The sequence below is a fragment of the Dermacentor andersoni genome, chromosome 1 (genome assembly GCF_023375885.2).
Source record: "Dermacentor andersoni chromosome 1, qqDerAnde1_hic_scaffold, whole genome shotgun sequence".
In the NCBI taxonomy this organism is placed as follows: Eukaryota; Metazoa; Arthropoda; class Arachnida; order Ixodida; family Ixodidae; genus Dermacentor; species Dermacentor andersoni.
Window position 1 is genome coordinate 398,144,400 of NC_092814.1, and position 25,826 is coordinate 398,170,225.

Here is a 25,826-nt window from a genome sequence, read left to right on the forward strand (position 1 = left end):
TGTGTTGCCATCATGTTCACACGACGTCATATTAGGTTGGGACTTTCTCTCCACACATCATGCGATCATTGACTGCGCCCACACCGAAATCGAGCTGTTTCAGTTTTCAACTGATATTATCACTGACCATAAGGACCATTGTCGCAAAATCGCTGTTTCAGAAGACACCGTGATACCTGCCTGGTCTTGCACTTTTGTCAGTATCTCTTGTGACTCTGTAGACGACGGCACAGTACTCTTAGCTCTGTCTGAACTCTTAGTTCACCGCCATTCACTACCACTGCCGTTCGCCGTACTCGAGTTCAAAGCTGGCACCTCTCTCATGCTTGTCTCAAGCTCATCGGCTGAACCAATTACATTACGCCACCCTGAAAGCCTTGGCAGAGCAGAGCCACTGACCTCATCTTCAATATTTGACACGATGGACGACTCCAAGCCGAATCTGAGAGAATGAGACATTTTTCCTTAGCATACAGGCAGCACATTCCTCTTCATCCTGCAATGTTTCTCGGTCCAGAACTGCTTTTTAATACAGACACAGTCCTAGGTTTCCTCAGAGATGTGGTCTTACATGTTATTAGTCCCATGCATTCGTAGCGCTTCCTCTCTTTAGAGGATGACGCTGGGATAGTTGTACTGTATAGCACATGCCTCCAGGCCCTTGTGTTTCAAGGGCTCTAAGGAGGCAGTAGTGCTCTAGCACATCTTATAACCGGATATATTTTTACACATTGTATTATTTTTCTTAAATGCATCTTAATGTTCATAGCACACGTCATACGTCATCGCCATAATCTTATTATACAGATTTTACGCACTTTAGTGCAACTATTTTTAAGGCCCCTTTACAGCCACGTCACACCAATTTCATAGAACTCATAATTACACTGCGAACTCATCACCAAGGAAATGGTGCTCATTGGCCATACCTGGCCCTTGTGCCATTAAACATTAATAATCAATCAATCAATCAATTTATTATGACGTTCTTACCCCTAGCTAAAACTGTATAATCAGAAGCCTTTGTACCTAAACATTCTAACTGCCTGTATTTGTTTCCTTTTTCATTTGCTGTAACCCACTCCCCTCTTTAATGCCTTTGGCTCTGAGGGTAATAATAAATAAGTGTTGCGTTCCAGTTGGGAGAGGCTGAAAGGGAGTGGGTACCCTATACATGTGATCGTGGAAGCTTGTGGGAGACTGGCAAGATGTATCAAGGCAGGCTCGTGACCCAAACTCTAGGAAACAGGCCGTCGAAATGTTGCCACTATACCATATGTGCACAAATTGGCACATGGCCTTAAGGATGTAGCAGGGCGTGTGGGCTTCTCACCCGTGCTCTTGGGACAAAGGAACGACAGACAACACAGTAGTGCAAACAATCACAAGGGCATTTATTGCTCCTTTCATAGACCAATGCCTGCTAGCCAAGTTGCTATCCACAAAACATACCGATGGGCGCATGACAAATCGCGGAAGTCCGACTCACCGCGACCAGATAACAAGCGAATATGTTTGCGCCATGCTGGACACTAATGCCTGATCGTTCGCACATACGGTCACGCGAATGGTGGTGCGTTCGAACGATCGTGTTCGTCCATTCCAGGGTAGGCCTTGCGAGATGGTCTCGCAGAAGCATGGATCGGCGCACGCGCGGAACGTCTGCGCCACTTGCCGATCCCGAGCCAAAGAGGAAGAGTCTTCTCCTTTTTGCGCCCAAGTAACCCCGCCGTTAGGCGGCGTTAGCAGAGCAACACTTGCGCCATCTCTCGTGTTACCCTGCAAGCATACCGACCACCGCAGTAAAGCCACGCGGCGAAGCCGGATTACAGGAGACGGGAGCTATGCGAGAAAACAGTGTAAGTTGAACCTCAATATATCGAACAGCGCGGTGATCGCAAAATAGTTCGATATAGCCAGAATTCGATATATAAAATCACGTAGAAAACGTGTAAAAAACTAACACAAATCAATCAATGAACCAATCATGGCGCAATAGATACTCACATGAAGCTTCAAACAAAGTATTTATTTCGTTCGCTGAAAGTACTGAAGCAGCGTAGCCTACTTCATATTGGCAACCGCGTGCTTGACCACGGCGTCCTCAACATAGTCCAAACGGTCCACAAGAGACAGTCCAGTGCCTTCTATTGCGCCGCAGTAGCGGCGTACAACGGCCAAAGCAGCTACAGCCTCAGTTGCAGTCGGGAGCGGGGCAACATCAGCGCTTGCTGGATCAGCCTCGGCAGCGTCTTCGTTTGGCCGCTCAGCAGTCACTTCTGCCGCGATCTCCACGTCTGTTAACTCCGCCACTGTTCCGGTGCTGTCGTCACCGCCAACGAAGTCCTCAATGCACATGCTGTGTGGCTCAGCACCGACAAAGCGCTCCAACTGGCTCCAGGTTTCTTCGAGCTGGCATTCTTCCTCTGTGCCATCCAATATCAAATCTTCGGTTGCTTCTTCGGAAGCTTCTTCAATGCGGCTCACGAAACCCACATGCCGAGAGCAGTGAACTATTGTCGACTGCTTGACGTTGTCCCACGAGGCTTTCAGCATTTGAATGGCACTCAAAAGGTCTGTCTTTAGCTCTTGGCCCATCTGCAGCTTGAGCAGCAAAATGTCGATCAGCTGACGCTTATAAATGGACTTGAAAGCGTGAATAATGCCCTGGTCCAATGGCTGCAGCTTCGACGTCGTGTTCGGCGGCAAAAAATTAATTTCAATACTGCTCAGCTGGGCATCTGTGTGGTGTGCTGTGCAATTGTCGACGATGAGGCAAACCTTCCGGCCTTGACACGCCAGCTCAGAGTCCCATGCCTTCAACCATTTTTGGAATATATCCCGAGTCATCCACGATTTCTTGTTCTAGGCATATGTAACCGGAACGCTGGGGCAGTTGCGCATGCACCTCGGGGTTTGAAACTTGCCTATGACAAACGGCCGCAGCTTCGTGCTTCCATCCATATTAGCAGCCAACAGAACTGTGATACGTGCCTTGCCTAGCTTGCTGCTGTGGCACTTGTCTCCGCGGGTGTCGAGCGTTGGTCGTGGAAGCATTTGCCAGAACAGGCCCATTTCGTCAGCATTAAATATCTGATTGGGCTCATACTTGGCGAGAATCTGAGGCCACTCTTGTTCAAGCCACTTCTTGATCTCGCCTTCATTGGCGTCCTCACTTTCCCCCGCGACTGTCTTCCCGAGAATGTTAAAGCGGACCTTAAAACGTTGCAGCCAGCCGCTGCTGGCGTTAAAGTTCTCGGCGCCGAGAATGAACGCAAATTTCTTGGCCTTCTGCTGTAGCATTGGTCCTGATAAAGGAATATTCCGGGCCCTTACGTTGATAAACCATTTGTACGGCGTCTTCAAAGGCAGCTTTGCGCACCCGCCGCGTGCCTGAATGCTGGTTCTGTTCCGCCTTAGCCTTTATGTCGCTCTTGTTTTTCAGCAGAGTGCTCAAAGTACTCCTTGGGATGTTGAAAGCTTCGGTGATGCTCGACTTCTTTTCTCCATTTTCAACGCACTGTATCACTTCCAATTTCGCAGCAAACGTCAGGGACGTCCGCTTCTTCGCGTTTGCAGCCGTCACACCAATCACGACAGGCCTAAGCCACACACACACTAACAACAACTGGCGTAGCACAAGCGGCAGCACCGAGACGCACGTGTCGTTGACGTTGTCAAACTAGCCAACCTGGCCTGGCGTACATCCGCCGCTACATTCAAATGGCGCCCTCGGCGCAACCGATGTGGGCAGCTGTCGTACGCAGCAGTCTGGAACGGCCATTGCGCCGCCATCTTCGAGAGTGTTGCGGGAAAGCTCACCTCCTGTCAACAGAGCGCACTTGGTCTGGGGCGGCGGAGTTCGATATATCCATTTTACATCCGGCCCCGTTCGAAATAAAAAATTAAAAATGCATGCGATTTTCCACATGATATAGAAACTGTTCGATATACGCAATAATTCGATATATCCATGTTCGATGTATCGAGGTTTGACTTATCAGGGGACACGTGAGAGTCGCATATCCCCACAGGCGTTACAACATTCTGATAGTGTTTTCCTCCCCTCGGAAGTTGACAGCAATCTGTTCACAGGTGCACAGGCAGAAGGAAGAAGACTGCAAAAAGAAAAAAAGAAAAAATGATTGCAATATCAAGCACACAGCCCCATTCGTCCCTTGTGGTACGGGAGTTGTCTACCAGCTGCCATTATCCTGTGGCGCACGTACATCTGCCAAACCGGACGATGCATTAATGAAAGATTAGGAGAACACCAAAGATTGGCTTGGCGCTCTTTGCTCATACTTTGCCCTTGCGCCACAAAACACTATAATCATCATCACCAAAGATTGCTTGGGGGAGATTTCCTTGATAACCTTCCAAAACATTGTCGCACATGTGGCAAGAACAATAAGAAAAAGAGCCAATGCAAACCGCTCTTTAACAAAACAACAATCCGGTTCAGGCACAGGGATCAACTCGTGCGAGAGCTCATGGAAGCCTTCCATATGTGTATCAGCAGAGATAAGTGCATCAGTCAGACTTCAGTCCGCTTCTCTGATAGGGAGTTTCGGTTCTTGGTCAACTCAATCGGGTACACAGGGTAACATGTGATGTTCAAAATGATAGCCTTGTTTTGTTCTGTATCGATTTTCTTATTTATTCGTGTATGTGTTTGGAATAAACTTCAGTTGTGGGTTCGCACTCGTCCCTGTCTTTTTTCGGCATTGTCCTCGTGTGTCCGCACAATCTTTTTCAGTATGCATTTATTGTGCACTGTTTATTCATCTCATCAGCATGTGATAGTATACTGGGTTCCTGGGCATAGAGAAATAGGCGCTAATATACTTGCCGATGAAATCGCTATGTCATTTCATCAGAAGCTGTTAATTCTATTGAGGCTGTTCCTGCCGAAGATCTTAAGCCTTTCTTACGTAAGAAACTTGAAAAGCATTGTTAGCACTTGTGGGATACTGAAACGAACATAATAAAACCACAGTTTGTACTTCCACAACGAAAACACGACACCTTGATGTCCTAGTCTGTGACTCAGATAAGTATGTCACCCAAAATTTTCTGTTGATGAGCCGCCAACTTGTGGCAGATGTGGTGAGAGGGTCACTGTCCTTCATGTTTTGCTGGAATACCAGGAAGCAGAACTTCTGCATAAAAAGTATTTTTCTTATAGAGAGCATATTTCTTGCCATCCGGCAATGTTCCTTGGACCATAGCTGTTTCTATTATAGTAAATCAGTTTTAAGCTTTTTAATTGATTTTTGATTATTGAAAGTGACAAGCGTTAGAAATTCGTAGCGCATCCTCTTACAAGAGGCTGCTGGTGCGATATCATAGTTTCGTATTGCACATGCTTCCAGGCCCTTGCGTTTTAAGGGCTCTGGAAATGCAGTAGTGCTTTGTGGAAATTTTCACTGACATATTGTAGTCCGTATTATCATCGCTTCAGAAATTATCTTTTGTGCTAATAGTACACTTCATTGATCATTTTCATTTTATTACATATTCATTTTATGGACTTTACAGTAACTGTGTTTATTTAAAAGGCCTCTTTACAGCCACGTCACAACCAGCTGCCGTAATTCATTGCTCCATTGTCAGTTCATTAACTGTGGCTCTTTGGCCATACTTAGCCCTTGCGCCGCAAAACGCCAAATTAATCATCATCATCATCATTGCATTACTGTCTAGATGGTCACAATTGGGGTCACCATTGAGTTGGGGTCAGGTGCATTCGTGCTGTCCACTAAAGTTGGAATAATCCAGGGAGGGCCAATTTCAAGATTGAAATTAGTTTTGGCCCATGTATGGGTGCTGGCCGGGACCTTCAGTTAGAATCAAATTATCTGAAAAATTGGATGCTGGAGTTGCAATTACAAGTCTACTGTACGTAGAGACAGAAAAAAAAAAGGAGAGAGAAAGAGCAGCAGACAAGCATGACAGCCTGTGCTTGCGTTGTCTGGTTTTTTTTTTTTTTTTTTTTTTTTTTTTTTTTTCACACTGTCTGCAAGTACTACAGTCGAACCTTGATATAAGGAAATTTTCTACGTAACAAACTATTCTAATTTACCAATCTTAGTTACATTGAAAACTGTGTATTTTTTTTTATTTAATGAAGTAATTTTGTGACCTGGTTTCAATTTAAAGCTTACGGCCATTTCACACATGTATTTGGAGCCTGTATGGCTAGTAAATCTAACAAAAACTACAGTGAACTCTCACTTGAGTGAAGTTCAAGGGACCCAAGGAAATAGCTCACATAACTGAAAGTTCACTAAACTCAATATTCACTAGAATATGGAACAGCATAGGGCTCAGCAGATGGGCCGGAAGTGCTATTTATGGAGTTATGTACATCAACATACATATAAAGTATGGAACAGTTGTGTTGCTGCGAATCTCATTTCAAAAAAAAAAAAATTCATTTGCATGGGTGCTCATAAAGTGCAAGAAGTAACACGGCTGTCCAGAGAGTCTATGTTTTTCTGCACTTCCTCTGGCACCGCTTGATGGTGACACAAGTCGTCTTGCAACTTTCCAAGGCATCCTACAGGCTCAGCTAGAGTTACAGTATTTGAATCTTCCTCTGCTGTTGCATCTTCCTCATCACACTCTTCTTTAAAACAAACGCTGGAAACAATTTCCAGATCTAATTGCAGCACGGGTAATGAGCTCACTGTCACTGCACATGGTGTTAAACAAAGTGTTGCTGTCAGCATCCAGCTGACGACAGACCACTGGGGTGTGGTCTCTGTCCAGATACCGGGGTCTATCACCTCGTCGTGCTTTTCGTCTTGTTCGCTTTCACTGCTCAGGGGGGAGAGGCTGGATTTGTGCCAGCATCTTCTAATTGTAGCCGGTGTTACTGTTGTCAGGATTGGGGGCTCAATCCCATCGCTCGTGATCCGTTGTCAAGATTGGAGTCCGGCATGAATTCGAAGGTAGCTGGCCCATGCCGTCGTCCAACTTATCCATGTTGAGGACGTTGATGAAGGGAAGCACTGCTTCTCATCGAGAACGAGGAACATGGGTTTATTTACAGTATTTATATCAGTCTAACATGACTGCTTGAGAGAGAGTCTCAGTCCAACATGACTGCTTAAGAGAAGTGTGTCGAGCATCCGCACAACAGCAGTTTTTAAACACTCGGTCCTCCCGCGATACAAGGTGATGCGAACGTTCGTTTAGTCATCGCAAACTATCCGCCTCTCCACAGGACAGTTAACACACACACATGCACACACACACGTGTTTACTGTCTGAAACCGACACCACGCGAATTTCACAGAACTCGGAGCCGTTCCGGGTGGCGTGTTGTCTTGCATCTTGGTCGGGGCGTGGGAAGGAGCGCAAAACGGCGTTCCCGCGGCAACTCTCGCACCCGTAGCAGATCAGGTCCACGTTGGGGAGTTTGGTAACAATAGTTGGCCCGCCAAACTCATTCCGTCACAACGGCTCCTAGCTGAACCGACGGAGAGTGGAGGATGCGCGTATTGATATCGACACAAAGTCGACTTCACCACGCCGTGGCTAGAGGTTGGCGGCGATGCTTCCGAGATGTTGCTTCCACAGTCGCAACTGGTTGGCAAAACTTGCACTGCAGCTGGCCGTTCTTAACAGCGCCTCCATGGCCCAGAAAATCTCGACTGTCTAGCGCTGACAACTGCTGGGCAGGAAGAGAACAGCTGGTGGCCAGGGGGTGATTCATGCCTTGGCTCGCAGCGACCACTTGTGTATTGATGTCACCGCCCCAAAACATCCAACAAGGACAGGCAACTGCAAAATGAACCCCACAACACGGCTCTGCACCGAGATGACGTACCTTGGCTCTCACTTTAGACCCGCTAGGCTTCAAAAAAATTTTAAAAAACATAAGTGCAGAAACAAAAAAAATTCTGCATTTTGCTATGCCAATTTCTGAAGCAATTTCGTGCTGACAAATTCAGCAATCATGGAGGGAATCCTGCTAAATGAGAGTTGATCTTCCTGGCTTAACAACATTAACACTAGTAACCCTAAAATTTAGGCGGGACCCTCATACGCAGAATTCAAATTAGTCTGCTCAAACCAACCGCATTGCTATGCAACTTTCCCTTCTTATATCTAACGGATAAGTTGTACTCTTGGAGAGTGAGGCTCCATCGGAGCAAGCGGCCATTTTTGTGTGACATTTGATTGAGCCACATCAGAGGACAGTGGTCGGTCTCGAAGATGAACTTCGCTCCGTACAAGTAACACGACAACTTCAGGGCGGCCGAAATTAAACAAACGCATTCCTTCTCTGAAGCACTGTAGGCTTACTCTCTTACATTTAGTTTATGGCTGGCATAGAGGATCGGATGCTCCTCGTTATCCTTGCCGACCTGACTAAGTACCATGCCCATACCTCTCTCGCTTGCGTCGCATTGAACTATGAATTCCTTTGTGTAGTCTGGCACGCGAAGCACAGGACGAGAAACCAATAGCGTTTTCAAACTTTGGAAAGCGTTCTCTTTGTCCTTATCCCAGTGTACGTTACTCGGTGCTCCCTTTCGGAGGGCGTCCGTTAATGGACTTGCCATTTGCGAGTAATTCGGAATGTACCTTTGATAGTACCCCACATATCCCAAAAATGAACGAAGGTCTGTTTTCGTGCGCGGCTGAGAAAATTCTTCAATCGTAGCCATTTTCAGCTCGGCCGGCCGTCTCATGCCTTGGCCGACAACATGGCCCAGATAAGTAACCTGTGAACAACCAAACCTACAATTTTCCGCTTTCACTGTTAACCCGGCTTCCCTCAACCGTGAGAACACCTGTTTGAGGTGCGATACGTGTTGTTCCCAGCTGTCCGAAAAAATTGCTATATCATCAAGATAGGGCAAGGCGAACTCCTGCAAGTCTTTTAGGACAATATCCATTAACTTAGAGAAGCCAAACGGCGCATTCTTCAGCCCGAAGCTGAGTGCGAGAGGGCGAAAAGTGCCTACAGGTGAGATGAATGCGGCATAGCGGCTGGCACTTTCTGAAAGGGGAACTTGCCAGTACCCCCGCACGAGATATATAGTTGAAATGTATTTAGCAGCGCTAACTCTTCCAATTCGTTCCTCAATGTTGGGTATTGGGTACAGCTGATCCCTAGTGATGGCATTTAACTTCCTGTAGTCAACACACGGACAAGGGCCCTTCTTAGGGGTTTCTACCAGTATTAGCGGTGACGTGTAGTCACTCTCAGCGGGCTCAATAACTCCCAACTCTAGCATGCGTTGTATCTCTGCCTCCATAACCTCTCTCTGTCTTGGAGGCACCCTGTAAGGCTTTGATCTTATTGGTTCGGTTGATGTCAGCTCTATTTCATGCGTTATTAGTTCGGTTCTACCTGGCCGATCGCTGAACCTGTCGAGATATTCCCCTAACACCCCTTTTAGCTCGTATAGCTGCTCGGGTCTTAGAGCGTGCGAGCTTACCAAGTGTTCTACTACTTCTTCTAGGCCGATTTCAGAGTTGGAGGTCACCCTATACTCCTTAAACTTGGTACTAGTGTCATCCTGCTCTTTTATGGTATAGTTAACGACTCCGCTCCACTCTACACACAGCTTCATCAAATTACAGTGATATATCTTCACTTCCTTCCTGCGACCGGGCATTTTCAGAGCATAGTTAGTATCTGAAAGTTTGTGCAACACTTTAACGGGCCCGTCCCAGTGAACTTCAAGCTTGTTCTTTCTTGAAGGTTTGAGGATCATTACCTGGTCTCCGGCGTTAAACGTACGAAGCCTCGCATTCTTGTCGTAATAGAATTTGGCGTTCTTTTGAGCTACTCCCATGTTTTTTCCGACTAGTTCGTGGGTTGCGCTTAGTCGTTCCAGCAAATTTAGCAGGTATTCCACCACTGTTGGACTCTCCCCTCTTTCCTCCCACATCTCTCTTAGCATTCTCAGTGGAGAACGGAGTGTCCTCTCATACACTAGTTCTGCTGGCGAGAACCCTGTCGCTTCATGTGGAACCGTTCGCAAAGCAAACAAAGTTGCCGGCAGACAGTTCTCCCAGTCCTCCTTGTGCTCGTAACAGAGCGCACGCAAAACTCGCTTAAGCACCGAATGCCACCTCTCTACACTGTTTGACTGAGGGTGATAGACAGAACTGTGTATTAACTTTACCCCGCACTTTTGCAAGAATGTGGAAGTCAGTGCGCTCTTGAATACTGACCCTTGATCTGCCTGAATTTCGGCTGGAAACCCAACTCGTGCAAACACTGTCAAAAGCGTGTCTACTACTTCGGTGGAGCTGAGCTCTTTCAGAGGGTTTGCTTCTGGAAACTTTGTAGCCGGACACAGCATGGTAAACAAGTACCTGTAGCCTGATTTTGTTTTTGGAAGGGGCCCTACTGTATCTATTACAAGTCGTCTGAAAGGCTCTGTTATTAAGGGCACTACCTTCAGTGGAGCTTTCCATGTCTCTCTTGGTTTACCAGAATGCTGGCAGGCGTCGCATGATCTTACAAAGTTTTCTACGTCTTTGAAACAGCCAGGCCAGCAGTATTCCATAAGCAATCTTTCCTTTGATTTGTTTATGCCTAGTTGGCCAGACCACCCATTTCCATGACAGAGACTCAAAAGGTCCTCCTTATACTTAGTAGGTACGACTAATTGATCTAAAATCCTACCCTTTCGATCTCTGTAGTGGCGATACAACAATCCTCCTCTCTCATGTATCGTCACGTTGCACCTAGCAATGCCTTCTTTAGCTGTGTCATGTAATTTAGCTAAGCTCTCATCATACTTTTGCTCGGCTACCAGTGACTCTCTATCCACACGTAAGAGCTGATCAAAGTTCTTTGAGGCCGGTGATAATAACGACCCTGTCTCGCTTGTGAGTGCGTCAGCTTGCTCTTCTTGCAGGCTAGAACTTTGATGCTCTAGTGCTACGCTCTCATTGAACTAGTCAGCTGGCAGGCTTTCCTCAACTGTTTTTTCATCTCTCGAGCCTAGCTCGGATTTGGGTATTAAAGTTATCCCCTTTTCTGTTTCCGCTGGAGGAGCTTGTGCATTTTCAGCCGAAAGCGACGCGATTTTACGAGCTTGGCCTCGGGTCAATGCCTGTACTATGCCCTCTCCCAGTTTAAGCCCTTTGTCACGCAGTAACTGATTCGAACGATTCGAAAAGATGCAAGGGTACTGCAGTGACAAAAATTTGGAAACTGCAGCCTCAGTCTCTAGCTCACCGAATGGTCCACTGATTTTGACTTTGGCCATGGGCAGACACACACTGTGTTCTTCTGAAACCTGTTTGATCCATGCTACTTCTCCGGTGAAGTCATCTATCATCACGTAAGACGGATGGACAATGTCCATCGTGGCGGCACTGTCTCTTAGCACTCGGCATGGTTTCCCATTAACTTGCAGGTCGTGAAGATATGGACTTAAAAGTTCCACATTCTCGTCTTTTTCCTCTACGTAGGAGAAAACTACACTAGGTTTCCCGCAGTTTACAGCTATATGTCCCAGTTTGTGGCATTTGTAACAGCGAATTGGTCAAAAAGATTCGAATTTCTTTTTCTGTTCTTTTTGTGCAGTTTCTCCGTTAAGTTTCTCCTCGCTCTTTTCTGCGGGCTTTTCCTCCATGTCTACAGGCTCCGATCGTCTAGTCTGCGAACCCTTTTTGAACAGAACTGGTTTCCGCGGTCCATTTCGACCATCCAAGTTTCCGTCCTCGGCGTTCAACTTTCTACGGGTTGCGTACTCTTCGGCTAATTCAGCCGCCCTTTCCACAGTGTTTACATTCCCTCTGTCTTGCACCCGCAGTTTCACAGCTTGGGGGATGGTTTTGTAAAACTGCTCTAGACACATGCATTCAATAATCATGTCTCTGCTGTTGTACGCTTCCGCTCTTTTAAGCCACTCGACTAGGTTGGCCTTTAAGCTATATGCAAACTCCGGATATCCCTCGCTATCTTTCTTGCCTGTGCTCCTAAACCTTTGCCGAAAAGCTTCGGCTGAAAAGCGGTATTTCTTCAAGAGACTAGCCTTAACTTTTGCATAATCATATGCATCCTGTGCACTCAGTCTGGCGATTACTTCCGCCGCCTCACACGGCAACATAGACAGCAACCGCTGTGGCCATGTACTCAGGCCGAAGTTCATCTTTTCGCAAGTCCTTTCAAAATTGCTTAGGAACAAGCCTATGTCGGTCCCGACCTCAAATGGCTTTAATAGCGTGTCCATGCGGTACGATTCTGCCTCACTTGATCGTCCCAGAGTGGCTTCACTTCCTTGAGACAACTCCAAACGTTTGCTTTCAAGTTCAAGTTGCATTTTTCTTAACTCGCGATCTTTATCGCGTTCCTCTCTCTCTCTTTCCCGTTCTTCTCTGTCCCGTTGTTCTCTGTCCCGTTTTCACTTTCTCTGTCCCGTTTCTCTCTTTTTTTCAGAAGTTCAAACCCCATTTCAATTTCTTCCTCACTGGCCTTTTCGGAAATTAGCTCCAATAATTCCGATTTTAGCATTTCCTTGCGTACATCTAGGCCAAGTTCCTCACCAACAATCAACAATTCGTCTCTCGGCAGTGTCCTTAACTCCATAATTGCTGCTTTACTGCCTTGGTCCTGCTCGCTAAATCTAGCTAGGAAAACACAACCTAGCTAACACTCAACAATCTAGCTTCCCTACTGTTCTAAACAGAACAACCACAAAATGACGCCTAGAGAGTCAAAGCAAGAACCAAGCACTCACTGCAGTCACAGCACCACGTCGCAAAGTCCATCCCACCGCTGTCAGCCAGTTGTCAGGATTGGGGGCTCAATCCCATCGCTTGCGATCCGTTGTCAAGATTGGAGTCCGGCATGAATTCGAAGGTAGCTGGCCCATGCCGTCGTCGAACTTATTCACGCTGAGGACGTTGATGAAGGGAAGCACTGCTTCTCATCGAGAACGAGGAATATGGGTTTATTTACAGTATTTATATCAGTCTAACATGACTGCTTGAGAGAGAGTCTCAGTCCAACATAACTGCTTAAGAGAAGTGTGTCGAGCATCCACACAACAGCAGTTTTTAAACACTCAGTCCTCCCACGATACAAGGTGATGCGAACGTTCGTTTAGTCATCGCAAACTATCCGCCTCTCTGCAGGACAGTTTACACACACACATGCACACACACACGTGTTTACGGTCCGAAACCGACACCACGCGAATTTCATAGAACTCGGAGCCGTTCCGGGTAGCGCGTTGTCTTGCGTCTTGGTTGGGGCGTGGGAAGGAGCGCAAAACGGCGTTCCCGCGGCAACTCGCGCACCCGTAGCAGATCAGGTCCGCGTTGGGGAGTTTGGTAACAATAGTTGGCCCGCCGAACTCATTCCGTCACAATGGCTCCTAGCTGAACCGACGGAGAGTGAAGGATGCGCGTATTGATATCGACACAAAGTCGACTTCGCCACGCCTTGGCTAGAGGTTGGCGGCGATGCTCCCGAGATGTTGCTTCCACAGTCGCAACTGGTTGGCAAAACTTGCACTGCAGCTGGCCGTTCTTAACACTGTCCAACAGGAACCTCAGGTTCGTTCAACTCAGATATTCGCTATTCAGAAATTCGTTTAACTGAAAGATTTTTGCATAGAATGTATAGAAAACCCACTGGGGATCTTCCAAAAGTTTGTTATTATGAAATTTGTTAAACCAACGTTTGTACAACTGAGGTACTGTATAAAAATGTCAGCCATGGCAAAGCGTCCTTCTGCATGAAAAGTTTGAGCGGCAAAAACATCGTCTAAGCGCACGCGGCGAGACACGGTAGGCAGGAAACACTGCTGCACCGTTTCTCGTGCTGGTAAACAACTTGCCGAGGCTGCGCAGCAGCTCGTATTACCAGGAAAGAAACGAAAGCTGACGATTCCTTCGGCACAGGAGGGCAAGGGTGGGCAGTTATGGGTGCCTATCTGCCATCTCCTCCCTGTGCGCGGGCCCCACGCCGTACCTTGGAGGTAACACAGAAAATGCAAAGGGCGAGCCGAAATGGTTGGTGCCTTCACATGCATTTTGTTGTTCCCACACGTCTGTTGTTGGCAGTTGCATAATCTCGCATTTCAGAGACAAGGTGGGAAGCACTTGCTCGCGTTGTCACTGCAAGTTCGTGGTTGTCAAGTGAAATCTGAACGTTCGCCTGAGCGCGTGTGACACCAATAAAGCTGCGAAGCTTACTTTGTGTAGTTGCCTCTTTGCTGTTGCCATCACTGCTCAGTCTTTCTGGCAAAATTGACCTTTTTTTTTGTTGCTCAGGACGATAGTTTGTATCTTTTTACACTTTAGTTTTTCATTTCTAAGTGCCCACTGTGGACGCCTACATGAATGTTAGGCATAACGTTAAGAGACGGGAAGAGAGCGGTGCGGATCAGAGAGCAAACAGGGGTGGCCGATACTCTAATTGACATTAAGAGAAAGAAATGGAGCTGGGCAGGTCATGTAATGCGTAAGTTAGATAACTGGTGGACCATGAGGGTTACATAATGGGTGCCTAGGGAAGGGAAGTGCAGTTGAGGACGGTTGAAAACTAAGTGTGTGTGAAAACTTTTATTGTAATGAGGTCCGGAGGCTCGACTTCTTAAGCCAAGGCGGGCCGCCTACGTTGGCACTGACAGGCCAAGCCTTTCAGCGACATCATGGGCCCTCTGGACGGCCCTTAGTTGGTTCTGAAACAATGGTCTTTGAATCCTTTTCTCCCACTGTGTCCACTCTTCAACGAGGTTGGGGAGAGTCGCGGGACACCCCACCAGCATATGTCTGATTCTGATGATGCCATTACAATCGTTACAGTCCATCTTAATCTCCCTCTCTGGATATATTTTATTAATGGTGTACGGTGTGGGATATGTGCCTGTTTGCAATAAGCACAGTGAGACTGCCTGAGCCCTGTTGAATTTTGAATGTGGCAATGGGAATTGCCTGCGTCCTAAATACTAGTAGTGTTTGATAATGTCATTGGATGTTATTAAATGATCTCTAGATTCCCTGGCTTGATGGTGAACGGCTCGGTTGTGACTGTCACGGTTAGCAAGTCCTCGTGCCAAGTCATGAGCAACCTCATTGAGGTTTACCCGAGTCTCGTCCACTTTCCCCATATGTGCAGGAAACCATCGGATTTCAGTTCTCATAATCCCAATGTTTTCAAAAAGTTTAGCTGCAACTCCAGCTACATAGCCCTTATCAAAACATTTTATAGCAGATTTCGAATCACTATAAATGCAGGCCCACTTATTACTCCTGATGGCTAGAGCAATTGCCGCTTGTTCCGCCACCATGGGGTCTTTGGTAACAATAGTGATAGCGTCTTGCACCTTCCCTTGATAATTTGAGACAATGGCCGTATATGCTTCTTTACCTTTCACCCAGGCAGCATCAACTATAGCTGCCAGTTGGTTCTGCTGCTCTATTTCCTGCAAGAGTGCTTTAGCTCTTGCCTTTCTCCTTTCGACATTATACTCTGGATGCATGTTTCTGAGGAGAGGGTTGGTTCTGATTTTGTTCCTAACGTCAGTCCTTAATTCTACTTCAGCCTCTATTGGGCTCCTTGATGTATTCAGTTCTGCACCTATTGCCTGTAATATGTTCCTGCCAGCTCGTGATTTTGTCAATCTTTCGTGTTGCGCAAGCTGTTGGGCCTCCGCGATTTTTACATTGTGTTGTGCACCCATAGACTCATGAGTTTGTCGGTTGCGACGTTACTGGGTATCCCTAGGGCTACTTTAATGAGCTTCCTGAGCATCACATTAAGTTTGTTAAGTTCTGCCTGCTTCCATTTGAATAATCCAGCCACATAAGTGAAGTGACAGAGAGCAAAGGCGTGTATTAGCCTCAAAGCGCTGTCTTCTCCTAATCCTCTGTGTCTATTGGTAATTCTCCTTAGTAACCTAATGACTTCATCTGTTTTATTCGAGATATGTTGTATTGTTCTATAGTTAGCATTGTTTCCGTCTATGTGATACCCAAGAACCTTGATTTTTTCAACTAGCTTGATTGCGGATCCTTCATGAGTGTATAAGCACACTCTTGGCTCATCTTCTGGAATGTAATCTCTTGGTTTACGACCTTTTCTGCGATGCTTAATGAACAAGAGTTCTGATTTGGCTGCCGAGCATTTCAACCCCATGTCTTTCAGTGTGTTCTCTACAACATATAAACTTTCCTGTAATCTGGTCTGTCTGTCCTACATTACCCTTGGCACTCCATATGGTTATGTTGTCGGCATATACCACATAATGTATACCCTCAATTTTCTCCAGATTTCTTGCAACCTTGGACATGGCTAAATTGAATAGCATGGGTGAGAGCACAGCCCCTTGTGGAGAGCCCCTATTTCCCATATTCTTAGCTTCTGATTTAAGCTCACCCAGCATGAGTTGTGCAGTTCTATTTCTAAGAAAGTCCTTAATCATGTTAAAAAGTCTCTTACCTAACCCCATCTCCGAGAGGACGCCAAGTATTGCCTTATGCTTTATACGATCAAAAGCTTTTTCCACATCCAATCCCAAAAGAGCTTTCGTATGCGCTGGGCTGAGCTCTATAAGTTGGTGTTTGATCAGCAGCATAGCATCCTGAGTTGACAGCCCGGGACGAAAGCCGAAAACTAAGTGGGGTGATGAAATTAAGAAATTCGCAGGCGCCAGTTGGAATCGGTTGGCGCAGGACAGGGGTAATCTGAGATTGCAGGGAGAGGCCTTCGTCCTGCAGTGGACTTAAAATGGGCTGATGATGATGATGACTGTGGGCACTAGATGCGGTCAGTTATGGCGTCCAAGATTTACTGTGCCGTACGACACACGCAATACTCGGATGTGTGAGCTGCGTCGATGCATTAAGCTGCACCGTACACACTGGGGCTCATAACTGTGCTATCATGACCCAACCGTCTTGCAGTTGTTTATAAGTGCTTACTAACAAGATGCTGTCCACCAGAAATGCTCTGGGAGTTGGTGAATTTTTTTAATGCTAAAATTTTAAAACCTTAAATTAACGAAATTTGTGATTTAACTAAGTTTTTCACTGCAAGTACAACTTGGTTATATCGAGGTTCGACTGTATTTGTGTGCCATCAAGCTCACCCCATGTGCCCATTTTTCACTCAACTGCAGGGTCACCATGGAGGAATTGGATGCTGTTAACTTGGGCAACACATTCTCAGTGGAGACGAACCAGCGGGACGAAGATGCTGACATGTGAGTAGTGTGGGTGGCTTTGACCAGCTGTGGGGACCCCAGCTGGTTGCGTGGCAGACAAGAGCAATATTGGGAGACCAGCACGTAATCATGGCCGAGGTAAAGCCACCGATTTGCCTCAGGCCTCAACAGTTGCTGCTGCCATGTGGCACAAGTCTGGCTGCTGCTTTGGCGCATGTTGAAATGGACGCTTGCATTTATGCAAACAGGAGTTATTCTTGATGTACATCTCTGATTGTGTTATGTTGAAATGGTCGTGCTGCTTGCATTTGTGCAAACAGGAGTTATTCTTGATGTGCATCTCTCATTGTATTTTTTTCTTCCTTTTAATCGCAAACCCTTTTCTGTAACGTGGTTTCTTTTGTGGCATTTGAGAGAATCAATCAATCAATCTTTATTTTCATTCTGTCAATGATATAGAAAGAAGGACTGTGACAAAAAGTTGTTTTTCAGAACAGCTTGACTAGGCCACAGCCTCATAAAAAATTTTCGGAGCTGTAACCGCACTACCGTAAAATAAATCAAAAATTGAAACAGACAGCGTAGTACTATAGGGCACACACTTAGTAAAGGAAATGTTAAGGTAATACAGAAGTTAAGGCAGTTTTTACAGTCGTCGTAAAAATACATACAAAACAGTTACTTAGAAAAAATGAATGTCTGAAATGCTATCAAATTACAAATGTCTAGAATAAATACACCGAATGTACAGGAAAAAGCAATATAGAAATCAACTTGTTACAAACAGTTACATACAACCAGATGAAACAATTCGATACGGTTATGGATTTGATAAACGAGAAAAAGTTTGTAATAAAACCAGTGTTAAGTAGTAGAAACTAGTAGAAACTCTCTAACTGTTTTAGTGCAACTGCAAAGCTTTCTATTCTGAAATTTGATTTTCATACAAAAGTGATTGTAGCCTGCTTTCAGACACAGCCTATTTATTGAATTTGTAGCATCCACAAAATATAAAAAGCAGTGTCCCATCTTCTCTATCACATAGTCGAGTGATCACTCAAAATTGATACTATGCCACCCTTTCATGTACTCCCATCACAGTTGTTCTACATAGCATTCACTTTGTGTGTGTTGTGTGCCACCCAGTTCTCCCAACGTGAATGGCATGCTGGTTGCAGGATGAAGTACATTGAAGAAGAACTAGCCAAACGGCGTGGTCGGGTCCAAGAGCCTCAGCCAGAATTACAGTAAGTTTAGGCAGAGCCATGGTTTCCTTGTTTCATTTCATATATAGTCACCTCAGTGTCCCGAAGGCATAAGGGGAGGCATGTATTTCAGTTGCTTGGAAAATTGACGGGACAATAAAAACAGTAACAAACAAAACAATAAAAAAACGGAAGATTGCAGTTTGTCAATAGTTATAAATTACTAGTTAATGAGCATTGGTATTGCTTTATTGTGACAATAATTATATGGTACTATCGCCAGATTAATCTATGCAATCCTTATTTGATTAAAAGTAGGACACACAACTATTTACACAGGATTTGAGACATGTGAGCAGTACACCTTTGAAAGTGTCTGGAGATGTAGTATGCTTCACTATGCAATGTGTTAGTATTTCCTAGAATTCATGGGGGTGTGTACATGTAACAGTAGTGTCTGGGAGAGTGTGAGGGAATCGCTCATTACGCAGCTGAAGATGAGCTGTGACTGATGTGAGCAACAGTGTGTGCCTCGATCATAGGCTATAGTGTGTGAACCACAAGAGTTTCTCACAATATTACCCAGAGGGGGCACCATGTCTATGCGAGCTTCCTAACAGGCATTGTGCCGTCATGAGAATAACGGTATATAGGTGTGCAAGGCTTGTGCTGGCTGGGGCTGAGTGAGGCTTCGCCTAAAACGGGGATCAGGCTGCACAGGCAAAGCTTTCCTAAACTAAACAGCACCCGCCATGGTTGCTTAGTGGCTATGGTGTTGGGCTGCTAAGCACGAGGTCGCGGGATTGAACCCCGGCCACGGTGGCTGCATTTCATGGGGGGGGGTGAAATGCGAAAATACTCGTGTACTTAGATTTAGGTGCACGTTACAGGCGGTCCAAATTTACAGAGTCCCCTGCTAGCGCAATTCCTCATAATCAGATCATGGTTTTGGCATGTCAAGCCCCATAATATTTTCAAAAAATGAAATGTTCATAAAAGGTTTTTATTCACCCATATTTCATCTTTCAATTGAAGTTTACGTATCTGGAATGCATAATCTAGCAAAGGAAAGCAAGAACAGAGGACAAACTGTCGCAAGTGAGTGCAGACTTTGTTGTATGTCCTCCAACCTTAGCGGCCTGCCAATACTTCTTACATTTCATATAATTGTGCATCCAAGAAAAAGTCTTGATGATTAAACAGAACATGTTTTTGAGTTATAGTAGAGTTAAAACAGTTTTAGTAGGATAGGAACCGTTGTGACAGGTGCTAGCCAGGCACGTCTTCAACGTGTCCTGACTCCGAGAATGGTGCCAATCCGAGGCCACTATATCTCGGCATTCCCATGCATACAAGAGCGCAGCAGCATCTGATTTCCCTCTAGGTAATACAGTGAGAAACTCTTACACCTCTATGGAGAAGCTGCCGTCTGTCCCAGGGGTACTTTATGGCCGTGGAGTCCCACCATTGTGTTTATCCTGCAGCCTCATGATAAGATGAATGTTGCAATGAATCAACCAAATGGTTACATACATTATAAACAGATGGGAACGAAAGACTGAATTACTGTGTGACTCTAGAGTCAGCCAGAGGTTGCCTGTTGGGCATGTGGGCTTGCATTACCGTAAAAACTGGACTATAGGTCGGACCGGAATATAGGTTGATTCTCCAACTAACGAATTCTAAAAATGAAAAAAATCTTTTTCAATGGCAAACGTACCGAAAAACATCCTTACCTTGAAACAAATGCGACTCATGCACAATAGTGACAGTATTTATTTAAATGCTGCTCGCATGTGCACCCGGCCAATTTTTAACAGTATTGCGCGACCATCGACCTGCGTGCTTGTCAGCACCTTATTAACGGCGCTGAGCGGCGAAACAAACGAGGTACGCGCATGTGTACACATGCGCTTACTTTCGCTATTTCGCCACTCTGTGGCATGATGATAAGGTGCTGACAAACATGCGGGTCAATGGTCACGCGATACTGTTAAAAATTGGCCGGGTGTACAGTACACAGAAGGGCACGAAGTGCGCAAGCGCTACTCCGAACCAGAGCAATGCCTTTGATCAGTGTCGTCCGAACTAGAGTCAGATGACGAGTGCTTCTCTCTGCCCAGTCCAGAGGTGCGCGCGATCTTAAACACAGCTCCCGGACGAACTCCGCAACCTTGTCTTCCAGTTCTGCGGTCGGCCCACGAAATGATGTTTTCTGTTGGTTTGCTGCTTCTGCCTCTGCCAGTACCGAATGCTCTTTTCGGATCCTCCAAATTCGGCTGTGCCGCGAGGTTGCCGTTGTTAAGAACGGCCAGCTGCAGTGCAAGTTTGCCACCCACTTACGACTATAGGCGGCAACATCCCGGCGCTGTTAAGAACGGCGAGCTGCAGTGCAAGATTGCCACCCACTTACGACTATGACGGCAACATACCGGGAGCGTCGCCGCCAACTTCTAGCCACAGCGTGACTAAATCGACTTTGTGACGGAATGAGTTCGGCGGGCCAACTATTGTTCCCAAACTCCCCAACGCGCTACCCGGAACGGCTCCGAGTTCTACGGGGCCCCTCTTACGTCGGTTCCGGACCTTCGAACGTGTGTGCTTTTGTGCGTGTAGACCGTCCTGCGGAGAGGTGGCTAGTTTGCGATCACCAAACGAACGTTCGCGTCGCCTTGTATCGCGGGAGGACCGAGTGTTTAAAAACTGCTGTTGTGCAGATGCTCCACACACTTTTCTTAAGCAGTCATGTTGGACTGACATTCACTCTCAAGCAGTCATGTTAGGCTGATGTACTTTCTCAAACAGTCATGTTAGACTGATATAAATACTGTAAATAAACCCATATTCCTCGTTCTCGATGAGAAGCAGTCCTTCCCTTTATCAACATCCTCAGCGTGGATAAGTTGGGCAACGGCATGGGCTAGCTACCTTCTAATTCATGCCCGACTCCAATCTTGACAACGGATCACGGGCGATGGGATTGAGCCCCCAATCCTGACACCGTGGGCTTCCGCGCACTCAATCGCCTTTTTCTTGAAGGCAACGGTGAATTGCCGTCGGCTTCCGCTCATTCTGAAACAAAATGTGAAAAAGCAGCCTTTATCCAAAGCAGCCTTTGTGACAATGTAAACACAAATTGGCGGTGCCACAATGTCGCCACGCCGTGCTGCTGCTGACGGCGATGGCGAAGGCGGCTCTTTACTTCATCTGCCCATTGTTGCAAGACTTTCGTAGTTTTTCCGTCAATGTCTGGTATAAAAGACGAGGGTCGACTTTTCGCAGTGGTTTTTTGAAAAAAGTTCGGCCTATATTCCGGTTTTTACGGTATGGTATACAGTGCAGTCCATTTATAATGATATCAAGAAGAACGAAAAGTGTGATTATTATTACTAATCATCGCTATATCTGGACTACCATAAAAAAAAAAGCTGCTGAACCATGGAGGAAGAGAAAGCCAAGGAGAGGCCGTGACGTAGCTCTGTGTGAAGCTAATGGCACCTTCAGCTGGTCATATTGGAGTGCTCTAGACCGCTCTCACGAGCAGTGTTGTTTTTGACTGGTCGAAAGAGGTTGCATGCCTTGCATTTGGCTCGTTCTTTTCGACTGTGCTCCTCCAACATAGAGCGCTCTCAGGCGCTCCGAACCCTGTTGTTGAAGTGGTCGTCGAGATTTAAAGCGTTTCCCACCACGTCACCATTACAGTGTCGCCGCTGTTGGCAACAGTCCACCGTAATCACTACCTGCTGTGTCTCAGTGGACTCTCGTCCTACTGCTGTGCCCGCCATTTTTTGCGGCAGCACTGGGAGCTTTGGCCAGGCGAAATTGGACAGTTTCTACAGTAACATGATTTTGCATCTGCAATTTCCTCCTCCCAAAGCGGGTCACACATTCGGCTTGTGGGCTTGTTCTCCGAGATCTAGGAATGCCAGATCTGCCCGACTGATTCAGAGGATGGAGGCAACCAGTCAAAGATACTATCAGTAACGCCCGAAGTTGGCATTACTCCACCATCTTGTCAGGGCAGGTTTTCCTCTCTTGTTTGCATTTCTCGCTTTCGGGCAGAAACCACGCCAGGCTGCACGGACATGCGCATGCTGTAGTAATCCGACCGATAGATCCACTCACGCTGTATACCTTCACAATACCATTGTCCAAGTCATTTTGTCCGAGTATTGTGCTCTAGCTTTGAAAGGAGTTCATAATGAACTCCGCAAGTTAGACTGTGAGGCCGGTCCTCAGCTACTTTTGCCAGATTCTTTGAAAATAAATCTGCATTCTCGCTGCACTGCAAGGATGCACAGGCTCTGACTGGCTGCACACTTTATGACCATCACGACCTATGGCCAGTCCATCTGCAGCTTATGAGAACAAACATGTATGCTGGTTGTTGCTTTATAGGAATCATTTTGCTTTATTGAACACGTTTCGGGTGGCCACGTGCTGCAGAGCTTTGACGATGCCACAGCGTGCCGTTGAAAAGGCCAGTAGAGGAGAACGTCGTAAAGTCTTTAAATACACCGACTGCAGCCTGAGGTATATTGTTCTCACGGTAAATGAGGCCACATGGAAACAAAGTTCTGCAGTGCCGAACAGTAAGCGTATATACTGTATTTACTTGAATCTAACGCATACTTTTTTTCTGATAAAACGGGTCCAAAAATTGCATGCACGTTAGAATCGAGTACTATGACCCTAAATCTTCTTTACCATACTGCCATCAGCATTTCAAAATGGCCGCCTTGTATACGCTTCGAGCCTAGCTGCCATAGCTTTCTCCATGTGCTGTAATATGTGTGCTTAGGCAATGCTTCATTTGGCCTAGGTTAGTACACTGTCAGTCTTCCCGTTTTCTGCGTTCGCTCTATCAGCATGAAAGGGCTGACTGCAAAGATATGCCGAGTTCATCACAATGCCGCAATTAAAAGGAAAGTGATCACATGTGCTGAGACGGACGGAAATCGGGCCACATAACAAGCATTCAGAGTTCCCGAAACTTGCGTGCGGGGCTGGCGTAAAAAGAAGAGGTGTTCTACACCGCCGGCTGCTACGTACGGCGCGTCTGTGCGGCCCCCATCTTGAAAGCGAACTGCAACGGAGACAAGAGTCTACGCATCTTAGGCACACCACACTGTGTTCTCGTTGCTTAGTTCATGTCGAAGCGAGAGGCCGCACAAAGGTCAATTCCCTCGCTCCTGCTACCGCACTTTTTAAAGAGTTTCCATTTAAAGAGTTTACGTGTTCATTGAGTGAGACGTGTTCATGCTTGTGTGTGCGTGACACTATGCTTGTTAATTTAGTTAGTAAGCGAATGTTTAAAAGTTTATACGGCCGCTAAAGCTACTATCCTTACTTTTCGTGTAGCTGTCTACCAATTTGCTATTGTAATCGATGCTTCGCCTTTTGCGCGAAACTGCGACTTGTTTTATTTATCGCAACTTTAGTGCATTGCGAGTAAATCTTCGTTTTTTCCCAAATGAGAGAAAGTTTTATTTCTGTATGAAAGAATGAGGTGCGCAGTACTGGGAAAGACTTCTTTTTTTAGGACACGCCAAACGGGTGCGCCTTAGAATCTAGTAAATACGATATGCGTGCAGGTAGCGTGTTGACCGGGCCTGTGTACGACCATCACCTGTTTCTTTACGGCCATCACCTTCTGGCAAGCCTTCTTTATTCTTACACTGCATCCGCCAACCTTCACTTTCCTGTGCCTCTCAAGCACACAGATATCTGCAGTAAGGAGGGTTCGTCCCTTAATTGTTCACAGCAGGCACTTCTTTCCAATCCTTCCACATGGCTGCTTTAAGAATCACAAATGCATTGTCCACTGTCAAAAGCAGGAACACTGCACAGCTGTCACTAACCTGCAAAGCATTTATAGTACAATTTCCTGCAACAGTGCGGTGCCACTGTTGACTGTGGCACTGGCGAGCTTTTCCTCTCTCCTCTTGCCGACCAACCTGCTGCCTGTTCACACACTCCTGCCGTCATTGAAGATGCCGTCTTACCGGCACATTCCTTATCCAGAGTTCGAGTTGCTGCTTGCGGTGTCGATGCCCATACATTTGACGCTATTGTTGAGCCTGTGCCTTTGGCAGTTGTGAAGAAAAGTGTGCTCATACCTCGATGTGTCCTCTCTGTGGCCTGTGGAACAACTACACTGTGGGTGTCAACTTTATCCTGCCAGCCTGTTGTGCTAACCAGCGGTATGCGAGTTGCCTCTTTTGAAGTGGATACTAGTTAGTCTCAACATAGATGTTAACTGATGACATGTTGCACGAAGCCTAGCGCACAGGGCTGGCCCCGGTGTCGCTGAAGACTCATTGCCATTTCTATAAATGACCATGTCACTGTATTCAGAGAAGCGTCAAGCCCTGGTCAGCGTCCTTAGCAATAATTCTTCATTGTTTGATTTCACGCAGCATGCGAACTAAGTTTCCCTTCCAACTACGCGGACTCGCCACAGTACTGACACAGGGTCCGCGCATCCCATAAGGCAGAAGCCTTACCGCATGTCCGCATCAGAGCACAAGATTATCACTCAACAATTTGATGACATGCTAGCCAAGGGCATCATCCAAGATTCCTCTAGCCCTTGGGCCTCATCGCCGGTCATCCTTGTGAGAAAGAAAGACAGGTCCTGAAGGTTTTGTAATGACTACCGGCATCTCAATTGTGTGACGAAAAAGGATGTGTATCCACTTCCCCGTATGAATGACGTTGTCAACTGACTTCATTCTGCATCCGTAGACCTCTGATCATGCTACTGGCAGATACCCATACATTCAGCCGACAAAGAGAAAACCATCTTTGTGACACCAGACGGCTTGTTTGAATTGTTTGACAGCCGTTTGGTTTGTACAACGCACCTGCGACGTTTAAAAGGTTTATGGACACGGTACTGCACGGCCTGAAATGAGAGATTTGTTTATTTTATCTTGAAGATATCGTCATTTTTGGCTGCACTTTCACAGAACACAATCGTCGACTTGACGTTTTTTTGACGTGCCTTGAACAAGCTACTCTTACCCTTGAGGGGGGACCCTGAGCCTGAAAACTTTTTAATTTTTTGTCGATCTTGATGAAACTGGCTGAGTTTATGTATTTCAATGTACTAGTTTTAAATATACATCCTGTAATGAAGAGCACAAGAACAAGGTCAGCCAGATCGTCTCTTCCATGCCTGTAGTGCAACTAGTGGGCCAGCCGGATCGCCAGTGCTTAGCACGAGTGTGAGCCGTTCGGGCAACCAGCTGTTCCTGCTCTGCGCCACCTGCCTTCTCGGTTACGAACAGACGCTACCATCTGAACTGTTCAGTACACCCATTGCAATTGGTGGAGGTGGAGGTACTGGGTATTCAAGAACATCTACACCCTGGAACTCCGGTCTCGGACTCTGCCTACCGTCATGCCTGGCCCTCCCCAGCCGACGTCGCTGCCGCCCTCCGTTGCCTGCTCTGGCGCTGTC

General features: G+C 46.4%; 2 protein-coding genes across 2 annotated transcripts in view; one reads left to right on the forward strand and one right to left on the reverse strand.

Annotated features, from left to right (window-relative positions):
* LOC126518587 (splicing factor C9orf78) overlaps positions 1–25,826 on the forward strand; it is a 112,203-nt gene that overhangs the window by 38,533 nt on the left and 47,844 nt on the right. Inside the window, exons 4-5 of the mRNA XM_050168364.3 lie at positions 17,112–17,195; positions 18,335–18,403. Coding sequence (XP_050024321.1) covers positions 17,112–17,195; positions 18,335–18,403 — 153 coding nt within the window. The remainder of the gene's footprint in view (positions 1–17,111; positions 17,196–18,334; positions 18,404–25,826) is intronic.
* LOC126518589 (tigger transposable element-derived protein 6-like) lies at positions 2,065–2,618 on the reverse strand. The gene has a single exon (XM_050168367.3). The coding sequence runs from the start codon at positions 2,596–2,598 to the stop codon at positions 2,065–2,067; it is 534 nt and encodes a 177-aa protein (XP_050024324.2). The 5' UTR covers positions 2,599–2,618.

Coding starts and splice junctions, on each gene's coding strand:
- LOC126518589 (XM_050168367.3), bottom strand. CDS start 2,598: ATGGGCCAAGAGCTAAAGACAGACCTTTTGAGTGCCATTCAAATGCTG.